General features: G+C 47.6%; 1 protein-coding gene across 1 annotated transcript in view; it reads left to right on the forward strand.

Moving 5' to 3' along the window:
* Positions 1-848: 848 nt before the first annotated feature.
* Positions 849-21,210, forward strand: part of HTR2A (5-hydroxytryptamine receptor 2A) — a 42,147-nt gene continuing 21,785 nt past the window's right edge. The window contains exons 1-3 of the mRNA XM_090258724.1: positions 849-901; positions 1,339-2,064; positions 6,471-6,671. Coding sequence (XP_090114850.1) covers positions 1,656-2,064; positions 6,471-6,671 — 610 coding nt within the window. The 5' untranslated portion in view covers positions 849-901; positions 1,339-1,655. The remainder of the gene's footprint in view (positions 902-1,338; positions 2,065-6,470; positions 6,672-21,210) is intronic.

The raw sequence follows: 21,210 nt of genomic DNA on the forward strand, positions 1-21,210 counted from the left end.
CGTGTGGGTTTCTGCTGAAGGAAACCAGCTAGCGGAATGGGGAACGCACTCACCACTTAAAAGAGCATGAGCAGTTTCAGAGTTCCCAGCCCCAATCCGCTTGGCCACTCGGAGTTCAAGTCACCGACGTGGCAATTCCGCCCCCAGGCTCGGATGCTGGAGGCTCTGGGGGCGTGGGGCGTGGGGCGGGAAGCGCCCTGCTTCCAGGGACCCCTTCCCCAGGATAAACCATTCTCCAGCCTTGTTTCTGATCTCTTCGCCCTTCACACCGAGGAATATCCCAGGGCAGCTCACCTACCTTCGCTATCGGTACAAAAGGCGATTTCTCCGGTTGCTCTCTTTGAAAAACAAAGGAAAACCTCCCAGCATTGACATGTAAAAGGAGACAAAAGCAGCTCGGCCGTCCGTCCTCCCGGCTGTTGCTACCTCGCGGTTTATGACACAGGCCGAGGGAGGTCTGATGCCAGGGACCAGGCAGCCCGAGAGCTGGCCGGTCCATTCCCGTGGAAACCACACGTGCTTTCCAGGCGGCAGCTCCTCTCCGTGGCTGTGAGATTCCTTTTGTGACTCTGTGAGCCGCTGCTGAATGACTGAATGATGTGTCAATGTGTGCTTCCCTGAGGCCGGCCACCGGGGAGGGGGAACCCCGCCGAGCAGGGGGTGGGGGCGGGGGCGGGGGGCGGCCAAGGAAGCCGGCGGAGACCCGGGGACCTCGCAGGGCTGCCGCTGGCTCGACCCTTACGTGCCGTTTCTGCAATCGGCAAAACAGAAATCAAATTACAATCGCATTATGCTGGCAGCAGCCCGAGGAGCAGGGACGCGCTACCAGCTTAATTATCCTGAGAGACGGGGCCAGTCACCGAGCGGCGGTGCGCGGAACGTGGGGACCCTGAAGACAGACGTAAGCTCTCACAGCCTCACGCTGTATTTTATAGCTGTGTCATTTTCTTTCTGGCTTGAAATCACGCTGGGTCGAAACGTAATCATTTCGCAAGGAGAATTTCTAGTGTGGAAAGTTGTTAATCTTTGCCTAAGACTTTTTTTATTTTTATTTTTGTTCACTAAGCAGCCTAAAACAAGCTGAAATTCCCGGCAGCAGCTGTGGCAAGTTAGCCTAAGACAGAACTAGAACCCAAAGTACATTCAATTACTATGGGATTAACCCGGGGTGCATTTTTAATTGACTTTCTCCACGTCCACAGCGCACTGCCCTGCTGTTTCGGATTGCATGCTATTTTAATCCTGCTGTGGCTGACCCAGGGTGCGCGGCGGAGCCCACGGAACGAGATAGAGCCCCAGCAGGTTCCTGCTAGTCACAAACTTTTCTTTTTTGGCCAGGATCACATTTCTCTCGCCGAAGGCTCCACACTCGGCAGCCTCTATGCTAAAAGTTCATTCTGCCTTTCTGACCTCGCTTTGGAGAGAACAATGGAACAAGACCGAGGACTCTGCTAACGTTGTGAAGGAAGGACAGAGAAAGAGCCCCTGCAGGTCTTTCAACTCCTATTGTAATCACGGGAGGAAAGAGGCCCCCTCGGGGAGCCCAGCAGGTCCACTGGCTTCCGGGTGACCGAGTGCGGGGACATAAAAATGGATGGTGAGCAGAGCCCTGCTAGTCTCTCTACACGTCGTCTGCTCCAAGTTCCGGCTTAGAGATGGATATTCTTTGTGAAGAAAACAATTCTTTGAGCTCGAGTACAAACTCCTTCATGCCACCGAGCGATGGCACCAGGCTCCACAGTTACAGCTGTAACTCCGGAGCAGCTAACACTTCCGATGCGTTTAACTGGACCGTGGACTCGGAAAACCGAACCAACCTCTCCTGCGAGGACTGCCTCTCACCGCCCTGCTTCCTGCTTCACCTGCAGGAAAAGAACTGGTCTGCCCTGCTGACGGCCGTGGTCATCATTTTGACCATCGCGGGGAACATCCTGGTCATCATGGCTGTGTCCCTGGAGAAAAAGCTGCAGAACGCCACCAACTACTTCCTCATGTCACTTGCCATAGCTGACATGCTGCTGGGTTTCCTTGTCATGCCTGTGTCCACGTTAACCATCCTATATGGTGAGTGACGTTAGCTTCCCCACCCTAGTCATGAAGAGCAAGTGCATGTCATTAGCAGAGGAGCCGCGGCTCAGGGGGACGGAATAAACACAAGGTTTTGGGGGTAAACAAGGGGACCGTGTGACGCTAGTTCCTTAAACTCCCCTCTTAAAATGGGGCATCGCATGTTTTTAAAAAAAAAAACAAAAAACAGACAACCTATTATCTGTGATCCTGGAGAGTTTTTGTGCTTGGAAACATGTACCTGTTCTGTAGAAATAATTATAACTGCCCCGAAACAGCCATAAAGCAGTAACTTATCTGTCACCCTGAAGCCTCTTGATTTTCATTCCTTCGTATTCCAAAATGCTCCAGCCAGTGGCACAGAACAGTTTAATCTCTGTCACTGTTCTCCACACTTCTAATGGAGTGAGAAAACCTTCCCAATTGCCCTGGAACATTTTCAGGGAGAACATCGTGGTGCAGTGGATTTACGGTGAAAATATGCAGAGTCTCCATTAGAAGAAATGAATTACTCCCGGTTTCATTGTTCCCCGCCCAGGGAAGCTCATTTGGACCCGTGCCTTTGAATTCTAGCCTCCACTCTTGAAAAATGCATATGCATCCGCTCCGCAGGTCTGGCGGGGAGGAGGGTGGAAAACGCAGGCGGAGAGGGTCATCTTGCTTTCTTGGGAGCAGAGTTTGAAAGTCAGACCTCTGGGTGAGCCAGCCGGCACTGGGCGGCGGCTGCTGGGAGCGGAGTGTGATCTTCTTTCCAAATTATGAGTAATATAGTCAGAGGTCTCCTTAGAGGGGCAGGGGGTGGGGGTGCGGGGAGGGGGGAGGAGGGAGGGGGGAGAGAGAGAGAGAGAGAGAGAGAGTATGAGAATATTGGGGCTGCTGGCATCCGGAGCTAGAAGCACGTTGAGTGCTGTCTTTAAGTGGGGATTTCCTGGCAAGTCTGAAAAAATATATCAGTCCAGCCCCGGCGTGGGGCGGAGGGAGGCGGGCAGCCAGGGAGAGCAGGCACGGCTCTGCACGGGGTGGCTGATGCTCCCTGCAAAGCCAGCCGCTGGGGCGCTCCAAAGCCACAACAGGTCACTGCGTTACACCGGCCTGCCCTTTCCCAGACGTCCTGCCTGCCTAACGCCGCACCCCGCGCCAAGGCCAGCTCCGGGAGTGGGGGATGAGTGTCCACACAGCCTGTGCAGGAACCAACTGCCCAGGGAGTGTGTGGGGGCGGGGGGAAAGAACGGCAGGTGGGGGGGGGGGCAGGGGAGCCAGGCACCCACCCGCTGGGTTCGGGAGCCCAGACCTGCCCGGAGACTCTCTGGCTGCGGGGACAAGGGCGCCCCTGGCGGCCACCGCCCGGAGTGCGCACCCCTCCAGAGGGGTCCTCTGGGGGAGGGAGAAGGCTGCGGAAACCAGGACTGGGACCTGGGGCTGTCCCTGTGCAGGGAGAACGCCTGTTGCGGCCACCCGAGCAGCTGAGCGCAGCTACCCCCAAGCGCGGTGAAGGAAAGGGCTCTAGGGGTAGCTGAAGCCCTTTGCAAAGGACGGCTGTGAAAGGTACCAAGTTAGGCTCCTGTCCTGCAGCCTTCACGTCCCTAATTACCGGTGGCAGCGTTTTGTAGCGACACTATGTTTGTTCCACTCTGGGGTCTGGAACTGTGGCCACGAAAAGCTGGCCTGTATTATTTTCCTCCTCACGTGCGCACAGACCTGAGAACATTGCTCGTGCTCCTATCCACATGCATTAGGGTTATGTAGTCATCTGGTCGCCACTCAGAAGACAAACCAGGAGCTGGGCCTCTGGCGCCCTGCTTATGCGCATCAGGGATCAGCTAGCTCCCCAGTGCAGCAGGGGGCCCTGCTGCGGTTCTCCTGGGACAACCAGTAGGACAACCAGCAGGACAAGCACTAGGACAACCGGTAGGACAACCAGCAGGACAAGCACTAGGACAACCGGTAGGACAACCAGCAGGACAAGCACTAGGACAACCGGTAGGACAACCAGCAGGACAAGCACTAGGACAACCGGTAGGACAACCAGCAGGACAATCACTAGGACAACCGGTAGGACAACCAGCAGGACAAGCACTAGGACAACCGGTAGGACAACCAGCAGGACAAGCACTAGGACAACCAGTAGAACAATGACTAGGACAACCAGTAGGACAAGCACTAGGACAACCAGTAGGACAATCACTAGGACAACCAGCAGGACAATCACTAGGACAACTGGTAGGACAACTAGCAGGACAAGCACTAGGACAACCGGTAGGACAACCAGCAGGACAAGCACTAGGACAACCGGTAGGACAACCAGCAGGACAAGCACTAGGACAACCGGTAGGACAACCAGCAGGACAAGCACTAGGACAACCGGTAGGACAACCAGCAGGACAAGCACTAGGACAACCGGTAGGACAACCAGCAGGACAAGCACTAGGACAACCGGTAGGACAACCAGCAGGACAATCACTAGGACAACCGGTAGGACAACCAGCAGGACAAGCACTAGGACAACCGGTAGGACAACCAGCAGGACAAGCACTAGGACAACCAGTAGAACAATGACTAGGACAACCAGTAGGACAAGCACTAGGACAACCAGTAGGACAATCACTAGGACAACCAGCAGGACAATCACTAGGACAACTGGTAGGACAACTAGCAGGACAAGCACTAGGACAACCGGTAGGACAACCAGCAGGACAAGCACTAGGACAACCAGTAGGACAACCAGTAGGACAACCAGTAGGACAACCAGCAGGACAAGCACTAGGACAACCGGTAGGACAATCACTAGGACAACCAGTAGGACAACCAGTAGGACAATCACTAGGACAACCAGTAGGACAACCAGTAGGACAACCGGTAGGACAACCAGCAGGACAAGCACTAGAACAACCGGTAGGACAACCAGCAGGACAATCACTAGGACAATCACTAGGACAACGAGTAGGACAATCACTAGGACAACCAGTAGGACAACCAGTAGGACAATCACTAGGATCACCAGTAGGACAATCACTAGGACAACCAGTAGGACAATCACTAGGACCACCAGTAGGACAATCACTAGGACAACCAATAGGACAATCACTAGGACAACCAGTAGGACAATCACTAGGACAATCACTAGGACAACCAGTAGGATAATCACTAGGACAACCAGTAGGACAACCAGTAGGACAATCACTAGGACAATCACTAGGACAACCAGTAGGACAACCAGTAGGACAATCACTAGGACAACCAGTAGGACAATCACTAGGACAATCACTAGGACAACCAGTAGGACAACCAGTAGGACAACCAGTAGGACAATCACTAGGACAACCAGTAGGACAATCACTAGGACAATCACTAGGACAACCAGTAGGACAACCAGTAGGACAATCACTAGGACAACCAGGACAACCAGTAGGACAATCACTAGGACAACCAGTAGGACAACCAGTAGGACAGTTGTAATACCCTTCATGGTGCCTGACCTGCCGCCTCCCACCCTTCTGGGCAGCGGGACGTCTCTCCAGCTCTCCGGCTGATTCTCCTGTGAGGCCAGGAGTGAGAACCGCCGCCCTGAACAGTGGGTGCCCGGGGTGGGGGGGGGGTCTCTGGACCAGCAACCTCAGCACCCTGGGAACGGGCACCCCACTATGGACTCACAAACGGTCAGCGCCTCTGGAGGCGGCTCCCCCTGGGAGCCCCGAGGCTCGCTGAAGTCTGAGAACCACCACCTGGAAGCAGTTCTCAGGACAAGAACACCCCACTTTCCTTCACCATCATCTTCATCGCCCCAGCCCCAACCACAAACCCCAAAGCTGAGTTTAACCCTCAAAGCATTACTAGGTAATTATGTTTTATTTTTACGAGTCAAGCCCTATTCTCATTCGGGGTTTTCAGTCATTTATTCCTTCACACCACCAGCAGTTACCGAGAGACCAGTAAAGGCCCCCACAGGACAAGACTGAGCCGTTATGCTAGGGGCTCGGGGAAGGGCCCGCCCTTGGGGAACCTAAAATGCGGGAGTAAGTAAGGACCGGGCGCTGCGAGGGTTTCAGCAGAGGAGCCGAACATATGTCATAACCGATGACCTGAGTAATTGGAAAACAAACAAAGACATTAACACAAATGAAACAGCAGGAAATAAAAGACATGCTCAGTCAGGCAGAAGAGAGGGAGGGAGAGCCCATTCCCCCGACACAGCAGAGCTGCAGCCAGAAGGCACGTCCAGGCCTGGGGCCGTCGGCCGGGGACCCTTATGCAGTTCGCCACGGTGGCCAACGGGCGTTTCTGAAACCTTGAGAAGAGCCCGTGTCGCCCTTCGCCACCCCATGCGCCTTCCCCAGGGGGGCGCACACCTGCCCGGGCGGCGTAAGCTCGCTGACTGACCCTGACCCCAAGCTCCCGCCTCCCAGGTTACCGGTGGCCACTGCCCAGCAAGCTGTGCGCCGTCTGGATTTACCTGGACGTGCTCTTCTCCACGGCGTCCATCATGCACCTCTGCGCCATCTCGCTGGACCGCTACGTCGCCATCCAGAACCCGATCCATCACAGCCGTTTCAACTCCAGGACGAAGGCCTTCCTGAAGATCATCGCGGTGTGGACCATATCCGTAGGTAAGCGGGGCCGCTATTTCAGAGCCTCGTTGGAGACGACGGTGCGTGCCTTCCAAGGAGACCTTGTTCTCTTTCGTTGGAACGTCCTGAATCTGTTGTTTTGTTTGTGGTGAGCTATGTTGCAACATAGTCATTATCAGATTGGCTTTAGGAGAGGAACATCCATCCATGTCACCGGCTGACACTATAAATTTGTATTGCTGTGCACAAGTAAGAACATATATATCAGGGGCGTCAAAACTGGAAGTAACTGTGACTAGGGACCTTCAAAAACATTTTCTGCGTCTCACACTTTCAGACCCACGGTTCTAAATCTGGAGTTTTCCAGAGACCTCCGTGTTTGTAATCACTGGACTTGTGGTCAGTGTGAGAATACAGAGCCTCATACAGGAGAATTCAAAACTTCTGGAGGCCGGAAGAGGCGCCGGGGGCTGTAACTCAGTGGGAGAAGGTGGCCGGATGTGCTCGTGGGGCTGGGGTTGGAGCCTGCCTGGCGCCTCTGCAACCCTTCCTTCTTTCATGACACCTCACTCCAGGGACTTCCTTTCTTAAGTATATTTTATTGATTATGCTGTTACAGTTGTCCCAATTCTGCCATTGCCCCCCTCTGCCCAGTACCCCCCTTCTCTCCAGCAATCCCACGCCCCTTAGTTCATGTCCATGGGTCTTGCATGTAAGTTCTCTGGCTTCACCCTTTCCTATGTTATTCTTAACTTCCCCCTGTCTGTTTTGTACCAACCGATTATGCTTCTTAGTCCCTGCGCCATTTCCCCATTTCTCCCCCTTTCCCCTCCCAGCTGATACCCCTCCAGATGATCCCCACACCTATGATTCTGTTCCTGTTCTGGTTGTTTGTTTAGTTTGTTTTTTTAGAGTCACTTGTTGATAGTTGTGAGTTTGTTGTCATTTTACTGTTCATAGTTTTTTTAGTGTTCGTAGCTGTGATCTTCTTTTTCTTAAACGAGTCCCTTTAACGTCCCAACGCGCTTCCCTGGGGTTGGTGGCACCCTCTCTCCTGTAGCGTGGAATGACCTGTCCCACACCTACCTGACAGTCAGGAAAGCCCGGGTCATGGAAACCAGAGCTTCCGGCAGCGGAGTCAATTGCACTTGTCACCTCAGCGGGCTTGGTCTGTAACCGAAGCTTCCCTGGGATTTGTTTTAAAGTTGCCAAGCTTTGCAGGCAGCAATGCGGCACCTGCTTCCCGCCTCCCGGGTGTCCGTAGCTATTAACTGAGAGATGATGGGATTTGACGGCAGGCGTGAGTCTAGCCACAGCTTTGTTACAAAACTGCAAATGTGTAACAAGCACACAGTGTTAACGTCTTGTGTTTTGGTTCCCGTTGCTCCTTAAGGTATAACCTGCAGAATAGGCAGCTCTATTCCGTAGGTGAGGAAATTGGGGGTCAGGAAGTGCAAGGCCCACCTCAACACAGCAGAGTTTTCTTTTGATCATGAGCAAAATACTCACAAACCACATCTGTGTGGTTTTCAGAATCTGGAGACTTCTATCTGTTTTCTATTTTAAACTCCATGTAGCAGTCTGAGGGAGGCAGAACGAAGGATCTTGCTCCCCTTATCTGACGGACTGAGGTGGGGAGACTGGTTTAGGGCCTGCAACCAGCCACAGGGCTAACCCTGCAGCCCCAGGCTCTGCTCCACCTGCCCAGTGCGCCTCCCAACTTAGGAACGAGTTCTTGCACCCCAAACTGTTGTGGTTCCTGGGCCTCTGCAGTCCTAGACCCACTGTACTGGGAGCAAGAGAGGGAGAAGTGCAGAAGCCATAAGGAAACATACCATCATAGCTGGCTATGTGGCTAAAATCAGCTCTCAGCAACATCAAAAGAAAACTATTTCAGTGTCTATGAAAAACAGGATAAGGATTGCTCGCCTTAACATATATTTTGATAAAAAAGGAAAAGAGAAACAATCCAATAGAGAAATGAACTATATGAACAGGCAATTCCCAGAGACCTATCTTGACAGGTTTAGCCTCTTTAACAGTCATAGAAATGTAACTTAAGACAATAATGCAATGCCATTCTTACCCATCCGGTTCGCCAAATTAAAATGAAGGAAAACACAGTGCGGTGGGGAGAGGGCCCTGGGTACTGTCATAACCTGCTTGTGTGATATCAATAGTTTGTTCTGGGACAGTCTAACAGAATTTATTAAAACTTGGCCTACCACTCCCACAGGAGAAGCTTTTCTACAACAAAGACAAAAGTGCAGATGAGAATCTTTACTACAGTGATTTGGGGGAATAGCAGTTTTGAAAAGAGTAGAGAAGGTTGGGTTATGGTCTTTTTATCCAAATTACGGAATATTATGCAGCTGTTAAAAATATTGGGTTGGGGTTATTTGATATTCATGGAAGAATGTCTATGATGTTAAGTGCTAAAAGCAAGTTTTGGGGTGGTACGCATGATCTGAGCCCATTCCGATAAAATAATAACAGTATAATATAGGGAGAGAACTATGTATTAACACTGAGAGACTGTTCAGAGGCTTCACATTTGTCAAGATGGTGAAATTCAAAAGAATGGCAGGATTGTTATGTTTTCCCTGATGTACATCTGTATAGTTTTGTTACAGATATGGTGGCGATGATGAAGTGTTTTGGATGCTCAAGAATGAAAAAATCAGTTGTAGCTGCAGGTGGGAGGGAAGGCTTCCTGGAGGAGGTGGCTGATCTTCAGAGTTTGCTAGGATGTAACGGCTGCAGCCTTGCTCACCACATCATCGATTACTCAGCTTCCTCACACTGGGTATTTCTAAGAGGTGCTGCCTCTTGCCCACTGCCCCCTGCTCACCGATACCAGCATGGTCACTTGACTTTTTCCCAGGCTTCCACCTAATGCAGAGGAAAGTGAATATAATTACAAATGAGCTGCGTTTTCTATTTGCGAGCTTCTCTGCCTGAAGGAGGGGTGACAGAGAAGACCAGCACGTTAGATTAAGAACAACCCTAGGATCCTCTGGGCGTTTCATTTCTCCTTCACAAGCCCAGTGCTCATGATCAGAGGTCACAGTGATTTCGTTACATTATCCAAAGTGATCAAACCCTTCCCCATGATGTCTGCCTTGCTGATGCCAATGAGAAAAGAGAAAGGATGCTACTTACTCCTCACCCGTCTTTGGCAGGGAAAGACGTAGATCAGATCAAAAAAGAAAATGACTATTTTCACATTGTCATATTTTGACAGGCAAGCAAAGACACCAATTTAAATCTTATTGTACTTATTTCATTTCAGAAATATATTTGTACTTCATGAAGGAATTTTGAAGTATAACGGATTTAAAGAGGAAGATTTGCTTTCCCCTCAAGGCCAAACATGATTCCTTTTATAGAGAAAGGGTGAGCAGTGTCAAATTTATTAGGGGCCTCTGCCTTTTCAAACTGTGACAAGAGTGCCCGAACCCTAAACTCAATGCCTCCCTGGGTCCTGGGCCCCCACTCTGGCCTTCAGGAGGGTCAAAAACCCACCTTCCCACCTAGACAGGGAAGATTTACTAAGCTCTGAGAGACAGCAGAAATGATGTACGTCACTGTGGTTTTAGCTTCTTATTTAAGATTTTGAGTATCTTTTCTTATTTAGGAGCAAAGTTCTATTTTGGTTTCTAAGGCTGTTGCTCACGGTTTTTGCTGTAGAACTTGGCGTTTACAAGCAAGAATTCTGGAGTGAGATTACCGGTTCTGTCGCTTACAAGCTGTGTGACCGAGAGCAAGTTACTTAACCTCTCTGTGCCTTCGGTGCCACTGAATAAATGGTGATAGTAACAGCACCAAGATCACGAGGTTGTTTTCATGATTCGGTGAAGCAATGCATGTGTGTGTCATGAGTGTTACAAGTTTACAACATTATTTGAACTTTTTCCTGGAAGGTTCTTGGTTTCTTCCAACATGAATTAGAGGGATTCGCTCTTGGGCTGTTTTCACACTTTTTCTAGGTATTTTTCATGTGTGACGAGTCCCTGAACATGGCTCACAATGGCATTTTCCACATGGATTTTTATTTTTATATAGTTTTTATTTATAAATTATTTTCTCCTTTACAACTTCTGAATTTTGAATCATTATTAAAATTGCCTTTTCCACCACAAAGTGACAGAGGAGCTCTTCCATGTTTTGTTCCATTACCCCCATGGTTTTAAGGTTTTACTTTAAACCAATTAGGATTTAACCTGTGATTTAATTGTTTTTCCTACACAGCTCCTTATCCTGGCGCCAATCACTTCCCCCATCGGTCTGAGATGCCCCCTCCACCATATACTGAGTTCCCATATGTGCAGGGTGGGGCGGACGTCGGTGTGCGGTTGTGAGTGTGTGAGTTTGTTTTGGGGTTATTATGGATTAATCGTTGCATTATTTTCCATACGAACCCCTGTGAGCCTACTTTCTCCCCACCCAGTACGTAGATTTGCATCTGGCCTTGGTCTGTAGCCTCCTTTCCATCCAGGACGTAGAACTATGGCCTCCAGGTCTCCTCAGACCTAGCGGTCCCTCCTTGTTCTTCTTTGGCAGACTTCTTCCAGCCGTTTTCGTTTGCTTCTCAGATGAGTTTTAGAAACTCGAAACTCAACTTCTATCCGCAAAAAGAATTCTTTTTCATTGGAATTGCGTGTAACTTTATAAATCAACTCCTTAGACCTTTTGGCATACCTATGTACTTTGTTTTGGTCCTGTTCTTTTTTATTTTTATTTTTTTGGAGTGTGTGAGCAATCTTACATTCTAGAAGGAATAAAGTGAATATACTTAAACGACTGTAACTACTAAACATCTTAACACTTAGGGTTTAAAAAATTACATGCACATTTAGGTCCCAGAGGAATGATAATTAAATGTGCATGTTTAAGTTTTCTCTCGTGCCCTATCTTCTGAAGAAAACGCTTAGGAAAATAAAAAATAAATCAGCTGTATAAAATTGGCTCCAAACCAGATGGTGTTCTGTTGGCCTTTCTTGGGGACGTGTTGCCAGCTCTACCGCCTGCAACAGTGTCCGGGGAGCCCCCAGGGCTCCCTCCTCTGGGACCGGACAGGTCTTTGCTCGCCTCGCTGACTGCCAGGGGTCAGCCTCACAAGTAGGTGTCGGAGGCTCATCAGGCCACCTGTTCACCGTCCCACTGCTTGGAGACCTCATCGTAGGGGAGCACCTGCCCTATCGGGGTAGAGAAGGAGCCTTGTGAAGAATTAGTTTAGCTCTGCGTCTTCTCTCCTGGGTGAAAGGGACGTGTCTTCCCCTTTGCTCCGTCTTCCTGCCCCGGCCACACCGCGTTCTCTCACCCGGAGCTCCAGGACGGACTCTGGGCTCTGTCCAGCTGCAGGTGAGGAGGCCACACGCTCCGCACTGTCACTGCGCTGAAACAACAGCTCTGCAGGGCCATGTCTTGCTCTGCCACCCCTTTCTCTTGTCCTGTCCCCTTCTGCCCACAGGTGCAGGAGAACTTAGGGGCATCCCCCCTGCCTGACCAGCTCTGCCCCCATTTAGGAGCCTCGCACAGCAGGAAGGCTCCACTCTTGGAGGACAGGCTGTCCTTCAGGGTGCCCACTCGTGGGTAAGAGGCTGCTCAATGGCCCAGGCAGAGTGGCAGCTGACTTCTCTCTGCATGGCAGACTCCAGCCATAGCTGTGGGAAAACACGCTCCACAAAACAGCACTTAGTAGCATGCTCCCTCCATGGCCGCAGGACGCTGCCGAGAGAAATTAAATGATCCAGGGATACAGAAGGAGCGCTCTACCCTTGGCCAGACAGTGGACGTGGCCTACTTCGTGGACTGTGGGGGTCTTGGTTCTATGGCTCATCACTCTTTTAAGCAGGAGGAAGCAGGGAAGGAGGAACCGGCGTGGGACAGATGTTGCTTCTGGCCACTTAAAGCAGAGGACTCGTGTCCACAGACTTGGCCCTCCTGCCCACTCCCTGCCTTGGGCTGTCAGGGACCTGCAGGCTTGGGAGGCGTCCCTCACATTCGCTCCCTTTGAGGGTGCCCCTCAGACCCTTCCTACAGGCACAGCCTTTGACACAGAGGCTGTTCTCCCCAGACCCCACCGACTTGGGAGGCAGCTCTTTCTTGTACTGCTTTGGGCCGCTTTCTTCAAATTCTGTTGCTCTATAAACCAGGTCCCATCTCCTGTCTGTCTTCCAATGATTCCTCCATCATCTTTGAAATACTGATGAAAGGAGACCCTTTTTCTTTTCCCAGGTTGTTATCATTTGTTCTGATCAAGGAGATTTATCTCTTTTAATCATTAAAGGAAATTTTAGGAGTGACGTAGTATAGACCCATGTGCTTGGGTACTATCTTGATCCACCAAAAAATTTTATAGGTATGTATGTATGTATGTATGTATGTATGTATGTGTGTGTGTATATATTTATCATTCCTTATTATCCTTCTTGTCCTTTTATTTGATTCTATGAGTCGATGTCTCCTCTTCCAAACTGTCTCCTTCCTCGGCTTCTTCCCTTCCTCCTCTGATCTTTCTCTGCTGCTTTGGTAGACTTCTTTTCCTCCGACTCCTTTAAGGATCGAATTCTCTAGAGACTCATGCTCCACATTCTCATTTTTTATTCTCGCTTCCTTCGCTGGGTTGTCTCCATTCCCATGGATTCAGCTGTTAGCGGAACCCTGGTGACCTGATCCAGCTGCATTGCAGACCGCAGAGTCGCCCCTGGGGCTTCAGGCTCCTGCCTGCAGCTCTGAGAGGGGCTTCTGGCCGGAAGTCCCACAGGAACCCCGTCTTATTCTGCCAGAAGCGGGGCTCATTGTCTGCCTTTCCTCCTCTACCTGAGACCATGGCGTTGGTGTCGATGTAGTCGCCAGACGCCCAGGGTTGCTCCTCCCCTCCCTCCCCTCCACGTCCCAGGAGAGGACGAGGCCTTGGGTTTCACTCATTAGCTGTTTCGGAAGCCACTCTTCTGCTTCCATCCAGCCCCTGCCCTCTCTCTCCGGTGCCGTCATAAACATTTTCCCGTCCACGGGCTTTTTGCTGTCATTCTTCACGACGTCAACAACGTCCACCGGATAACACGCAGGTTTAACGAGATCGCTCTCCTGTTGGAAAGCCCCGAACGGCTTTGCTCCCAGCAGATCACAGACGCTGAAACGACAAGGCCCCTGTAAATGCAGCCCTGGCCCTCACCTCCGTGCCATCTCCTGCCCGACCTGGCCTCACGTTTATTCTCCAGCTACAGTGATCTGCCCATAATTCCCCTGTCGCTTCACCGACATTTTTCTATCTTCTGCTTCACATTCCCTCTCGTCCCCTTGCCTGGCTGATTTCTGCTTTTCTTTTGGCATCGCCTCCTCCAGAAAGCCCACTCTGCTTACCCTCCATCCCCAAGGATGAGGTACTTGCCCCTTTTGGGTCCCTCTGTGATCAGTCCTTCCGTTATGACCTTCCCACATACCACGTCCTGTGCGTCCCCCACTAGGTCACGAGTTTCCAGAGAATGAGAAACGGAACACAAAACAAAAAAGTGTTATACTTCCTCTTGAGTCCAAACCGTTTCACAGCTGAGGCCTATCCGGGAATGCATGCACCCCAAAGTCAGTTCTGCAGCCTCCCACTGAAAGCTCTTGTAACGAAGTTTGTTTCCTTATGCGCTTGGTTTCAAAGAGCAGTTTTTAGACAGGCCTTCATATACAGTACAGGGAAAACAAGTATTTATATAAAAAAGACTACTTTTATTTTTCTACTTTATGCCAACCATGCAGTAGCTATGATAAATGCCGGCACACTGGGCCTGTAAGAAGGAGATATTGGTGCATTGCCTGCCACCAGCTGGGGAGCTTTGGTTTGAGATTTTAAGACTTACTTGGGAAGCAAGTGGCGATCATCATTCTCTAAACCAGATTCTGTCCAGAGCCCCTCGGCGTAGTTTCCCTTGAACTTGGCTTTTTAAACAGCTGTGAGAAGGGGTGGCATGTGTCTCCTGGATGGCTCACGGGTCTCCCAGGAGGGATCTCACCATTGTCCTTGTCGTTTGTGGGGTCTCCACCCTCTACAGTTCAGGCCTCAACTTTGCAAGTTCAGGGTTCCTTTCTTTTTTCCTTTCCTCATGGATAATCACACTCAGGAAGCTGGCTTGCGTTAGGTAAATTCCACTAAACGGACTTATTTACCACATAGGTATCATAGACCCACTTTCCTGGCTCCATTCACCTGTCAGGCACATTCCTTCCCGGGAGGGCAATCCTCGCACAAAGCCAGAGCAAACAGCAGCCTGAAGCTACTGCGCGAGCCCGTGGGGGGCACAGACAGGAGCAAACGAAGGGGTGGGCACTTAGCAGAGGATACGATGCAAACATTTCCAACCTTTGAAAAACGTGAATTAAAATATAGGTACACGGGAAAATGCTTCCAGTCTGACGGAGGAAGACCAGCTGTACTAGAAAGCAGAGTTCGCCGTTGGAGCAGACTCAAAGATGGAGAGCAGGCTGACAGCTCTGGGGGGGGCGGGGTGGGGGTGGAGGGATCAGTAGAAGAGAAACGGGACTCGTGGACAGGAACAGTGTGGTGACTGTGGCCGGGGGAGGGGTGGGGGAGGCAGGAGAGGGCACAGGGGGATAAATGGTAAGGAAAACTGCAATGCAAACAAAACACTAAAGAGACAAAAGGTCAAATGCAAAACGATGCCAGGAACTCAGCAGAGCCGGGGATGAGGCTGGGGGTACAATGATGTCGAGATGTTGGAGTTGGGCTTTGAAAGAGGACCAGAAGTTGGGAAAATGGAGAATGAGGTGCTTCTCCAAGAAGAGAGAACACTGTGGAAGGAAAACATTACAACAGAGCTTGGTCAACAGAAGGCTGAGGTGTACGAACGTCAGAGTCCTTTAGAGGATATGTTTACAACTCCATTACAGTGATGAATTGCCTTTTCCACTCTAGGGATGTTTATCTCCGAATAAGCAAGAACAGTCGTCTAGACTTAGGACCTCCCTCCCTTGAACAGCACTGAGGCCATCAGACTTGTTTTCAATATTTCATCTCAGTCATCAAAGTAGTCTATTACGTATTATGCCACAGTTCTAAGACCAGCCCTTGCTTATATCCGTCATGCGATGTAGGTGCTGCCTGACTTCTAGAGAATCTTGGACACATAGAGAGCTGTGTTTTTATCAGAAACATCTTCAAACCTTTCCTCTAGAAAGTTGCTTCTAGAAGGATTTCTGCAGGTGAACCATGTCATCCATTTTTATTATAATCCTTCTTGGTTTTTATTCCAGAAGGGGGTGTTTTCTGACCTTTCCCTGTTTCCTGGTCCCTTGCTTGGCTGAGGGTCACAGCCTTTGTCTCATCCACAAGGAGGCAAGAAAGATGAAGGGCCCAGCACTTTAAAATATCTTCCTACATTTAGTTTCTAATCTGTCCTCATGGTTAGTTTTTAAATTAGTACTTGATTCCTGGAATCAGGACTGTTGGGGATGAAGGTGGAAAGAACCTTCTTGCTCAATTCCTACTAGAATGTGTCCATAGGAACAGTTATTAACGCTTGCCATGATCTAACTTTTTAAAACATCTCCAGAATGATGAGTTAATTGGTCTCCTTTATTACCCTAATTTCCATGGAATGGATTCATCATGATTTCTTTTCATATTCCTCTTCCTTTTTTATTTTAAAATCATTTTTAATTTTTAAATTACTCTTTACATACAATATTATATTAGTTTCAGCCATACAATCCAGTGGGTAGACATTATTTAACTTGCTAAATGATCATCCAAGTAAATCTTGTACCAATATGACACCATATATAATTATTACAAATTATTGACTCTATTCCTTACACTGTACTTTACATTCCCGTGACTATTCTGTAACAGTTTGTACTTCTTAATCTCTTCACCTTTCTTACCCATCCTCCCAACCCATCCCCCCAAAAAAACTGGCAACCATAAAAATGTTCTCTGTGTCTTTGAGTCTGTTCCTGTTCTGCTTGTTCATTTAGTTTTTTAGTTTCAAGTGTTAATAGATACATATTTACTTCCATTTTATTGTTCATGTTTTTATCTTTTTTTTCTTTTTAAAGAAGACCCTTGAAAATTTCATGTAATACTGGTTTGGTGGTGATAACCTCCTTTAGCTTTGTCTTTTCTGGGAAGATCTTTAGCTGTCCTTTGAGTCTAAATGATAGCTTTGCTGAGTAGAGGAATCTCAGGTGTATGTCCTTAGCTTTCATTACTTTGAATATTTCTTGCCAATCCCTTTCAGCCTGCAAAGTTTCTATTGAGAAACAGCTGACAATCTTATTGGAGCTTCCTTCTAGGTAACTAACTTCTTTTCTCTTTCTGCTTTTAAGAGTCTCTCTTTGTCTTTATCCTTTTGCATTTTAATATGCTGTATCTTGGTGTGGGCCTCTTTGGGTTCACCTTGTTTGGGACTCTCTGTACTTCCTAGACTTGTATATCTATTTCCTTCACCAGGTTAAGGAATTTTTCTGTCATTATTTTTTCAAATAGATTTTCAATTTATTGCTCTTAATCTTCACCTTCTGGCATCCTCATGATGCAAAAGTTGATATGCTTGAACTTGTCCCAGAGGTTCCTTACACTGTCCTCAACTTTTTGGATTCTTTTTCCTTTTGTTGTTCTGATTGGGTGTGTTTTGCTTCCTCGTTGCAAATCGCTGATCTGATTCTTGGCTTCACCTACTGTACTATTAATTCTCTATAAATTATTCTTCATTTCAGTTACTGTGTGTTTCATTTCTGATTCATTGTTTTTTTATGGTTTGCATGGCCTTTTATATGCTGTTGAAGTTCTCACTAAGTTCCTCTACTCTCCTCCTAAGTACATGGAGCATCCTTATATCCAGTGTTTTGAACTCTGCATCTAGTAGATTGCTTACCTCCATTTTGTTTAGTTCTTTTCTGAAGTTTTGTTCTGTTAATTCATTTCAGATATGTTTCTTTGTCTCTGCAAATTAGTGAATAAAAAAAGGAGAGAGAAAGAAAAGGAAGGAAGGAATAAGGACATAAAGGGAGAGAGAAAAACAGGGTTTCCTTTGTAGATTCACTGTTCCCTGCTCCCCATGGCGTAAAGTAATATGTCCACCTGTGGCCCACTTTTTTGTCTATCAGCAAATGGAATTTTGTATAAACATCTGTACAGTAGCTCTTCCAGGATTTTCACAGATTTAATGTCTGTTTCCATAGAAACAGGTTTGGAGAAGCTGATCATAGAGAGAAGCTAAGAATGAGAGACACATCCCAGGAGAAAATGACATTCTAACTTCTGGCAAAAGCTAAACATCACACTTCCGTCTTTTTTCATAACTTGGTGCTGTAAACTCAGCAGGAAAGAGCCTTACTGAGCCAAGCAGGAAATATTTTCATTATGTTAATGGGGTCTCATTTTTGAATGTTTATATTTCTCATAAAAGTGAAAGCAATTACAGTAACAACGTTAATAGGGACTGTTCCTCAGGGGAATGGAGAACTTATAGATTCTGGTTGTGACCTTCAGAACTCCCATCACCAGCCCTTCCCTCAGTGAACTGTACTTACAACTGCCTGTTCTGAGCTATTTTCTTCAGGTTACACTAAACCACTTGTAAGAGTATTAAACAAAAGGGAACGAAAGACTCCGAGAATGAGCCGGAACTATGAAAGCAAAATATTTCTCTAATCAACCATAAGAAGCATGTTTGGACTAGTTTCTGAAACAATGTGAAATAAACAAAGATAATGACCCGTATGTAACTGAAGACCGTTTCGCTGTTGGACCAGAACCTATTTTGTTTCTGTAAATGATGACTTCCCTATCAGGAAACAATGCAAGTGCCTTAGAATTAGTGGCAAATGTACATCCCTAGGGACTATTCCCAGATCATCTGATTTAGTAGGAATGGAGGCGAAGTCCAGGAAGCACTACCTGTACTATCTATCAGCTTAGAATTTGGATAGATTTTTTTCATGTATATTCTCATAGATTGCATTGCATATGTAAGTTTTAAAATGTCAGATTTGTACACTGCATGAGCACTTATTTGCAAGAAACCATGGAAACTCTTCTCCTGGTAGTCCACAGAGCTGTCAAACCGTGCACTAGAGCATGCTGGGTTTTTCGCCTCCCTAGAGCAGAGTAGGGCCATGTCTTATTTGCCTTTGAGCTTCTCACCACGAGCACAGTAGCCGCTCAGTAAATGCTTGCCAAACCGGCCATTAATGAGCCAGTCCCGATTTCCTCATGAAGGTGCATTGGCCTTGACCCTCTATAGTCTCTTCTCATAGGACCTTTGGTGTGAAAGCTAAATTTAAGACTAGTGCTTTGATCAATGTGGAGTAAAATCTACTCTGTCACTGAACTCCACATTGGTCAAGAGACTAAGGGACCTTCTCAAACGCCAAAGAGCGCCATGATCTTTTAAAGACGTTACTGCCCATCAATAACACATTACCAGAATTTAAGAGGAAAAATGAAAGCTACGACTAAAGTAATTTCCCCAGAGCTCTTTGGAAATAGCTTAGGAAAAATCCGGTCTCATGTGAGATTTGTCTAGAATTAAATTAGGTTCTGATAACCCTTTGCACCTCTATAATCCCATTTTCTACCGTTAGGTCTCAATACCCAAAATTGTCAGCAAGCCTCTGAGCCAAGATGTTTTTATTCTTGTTTTTTCTAGTAGCGAGGGATTCTATTTCTGTGTTTCTGCTGGACTTTCAACATCACACTCAGAACAAGGTGGGTGTCAATACACAGAGACGGGCACTGTCACCTCTTATTGGCTTGGCCAAAACCTGTGATGTATCTACAACACCCGTCTGTTCGCCTATCTGGGGAGCCTACTAACACTTTGTAATTTTTTAGAAATAGGGTTGGTTCCTGGCTGAATCAACTAAATCACTGACCCTAGAGGACGAGTAATGCCAAGCAGTCTATTTTCAGGAGGACTTGCTTGTTTCCTTTTCTCTAATGGTCGAATGCAGAGCAGACAACGGATAAGTTAGCAACCCTGTCAGAGACTTGGCCACCGGCAATGGAACTGCAATAGAATCGGACGAGAGAGGACCAAGGCACAGCAGGTGTTCCGTTGTAATCCAGCCCCTGCATCAGGAGCTGAACAGCTAGCAGCCATAAAGAAGGAAAGGTTTTATGATTGATTTCCCTTGGTTTATTTTTTAGGTTAAAACTGGCCTGTTTCAGTTTATGGGCGTTGAACAGATTTTTCACAAGGTCAGAATCAGAAATCAGAATCAGGTTGTCCTCATCATTCTTTTTGGGAAGCTTTCTCGGCATTAAGCTTTAAGCGTGTACTGAAGTTCAGTTACTGAGAAGCTGAAATGATTGTCACAATGTAACAGATTCTTAAAGCTGAGAGGGAGGGGAGAAGGGACGACGGGCTCAGTTGGTTTCGGATAAATTAACAACAATACGCTAATGGCATTTGAAGGGACAGCTTCCGTCCCAGCTCCTCTGTCTGTGGCCACCTTCACGCAGAGCTCAGCATGGGGCACGAAGCTGCCCTGGCAGAGGGTTGGGAGCCGGGCAACAGCGCTTTCTGGCTCTTGTCGGCAAGAGAGCCCCTACGACAGTCTCCTCACGTGACAGCGAGGAGCCTGGGCTGCTGGTTCCTAAGCTCAGGGTCACCCCTGCACGCAGTCCTACCGTTCTATCGCCTGAACCCTGAAGTGTGGCTATGAAATGACATGTTTAGTGAGATCCCAACCAACACTTCATAGGAATTTAACTTACCTTTATTGTTTTAAGATTTCTTTTCTTTTTTATTCTATTTTCTTGATTATGCTATTACAGTTGTCCTGATTTTTCCCCTTTTGCCCCCCTATCCACCCAGCACCCCCAACCCCCTCAGGCAGTCCCCCACCATGGTTCATGTCCACGGGGCATGTATAAAAGTTCTTCGGCTGCTCCATTTCCTATACTGTATTTTACATCCCCATGGCTATTCTGTCACTACCTATTTGTGCTTCTTGGCATTTAACTTATCTTTAAACCCCTGGTTTATCTCTACTGTTATTAATTTTAGCCCAGTTTAGGCATAAAAAAGCTTCAGGTTAAAATGGAATATAACTGAAACAGCTCCAGGATAAAGAAAATCGACCTCAAAACTCCAAAGTTACTTCAATTATACTAATAGAGAGGCAAGGTATTGAGCCAACCGATATTTTTTCATTTTTCCTTTTTATAATAAAAAAATTAAATAAAACAATAGCATTTGAAATATTTTAATTCCTAGAACCACTTTTTTTTATGTTCTTCTCCCCCACATACAATGTATTTCAACAAAGATAATATCGTTTGTGCTATTCTATATTCTGATATTTGCACATGAGGAGCTTCAACTACTGAATTCCTAAGCTAATTATCAATAATTTCCATTTTTCCAAATGGGCTTCATAATTATGATTTTAATGGCTGCAAGCTACTCCCTCATGTTGGTATAACACTAAAATCTATTAGGCATACTCCCAATTCTGTTTCTAGTTTTGTCTAATAAAGTAGAATATTCAAAACATTAATTTGGGGGGGGTGGATCTCTGGCCAGGTAGCTCAGCAAGTTAGTATTGTCTTGATACA

Source organism: Furipterus horrens, unplaced genomic scaffold (assembly GCF_987537825.1).
Source record: "Furipterus horrens unplaced genomic scaffold, mFurHor1.1.pri manual_scaffold_12, whole genome shotgun sequence".
Classification (NCBI taxonomy): Eukaryota; Metazoa; Chordata; class Mammalia; order Chiroptera; family Furipteridae; genus Furipterus; species Furipterus horrens.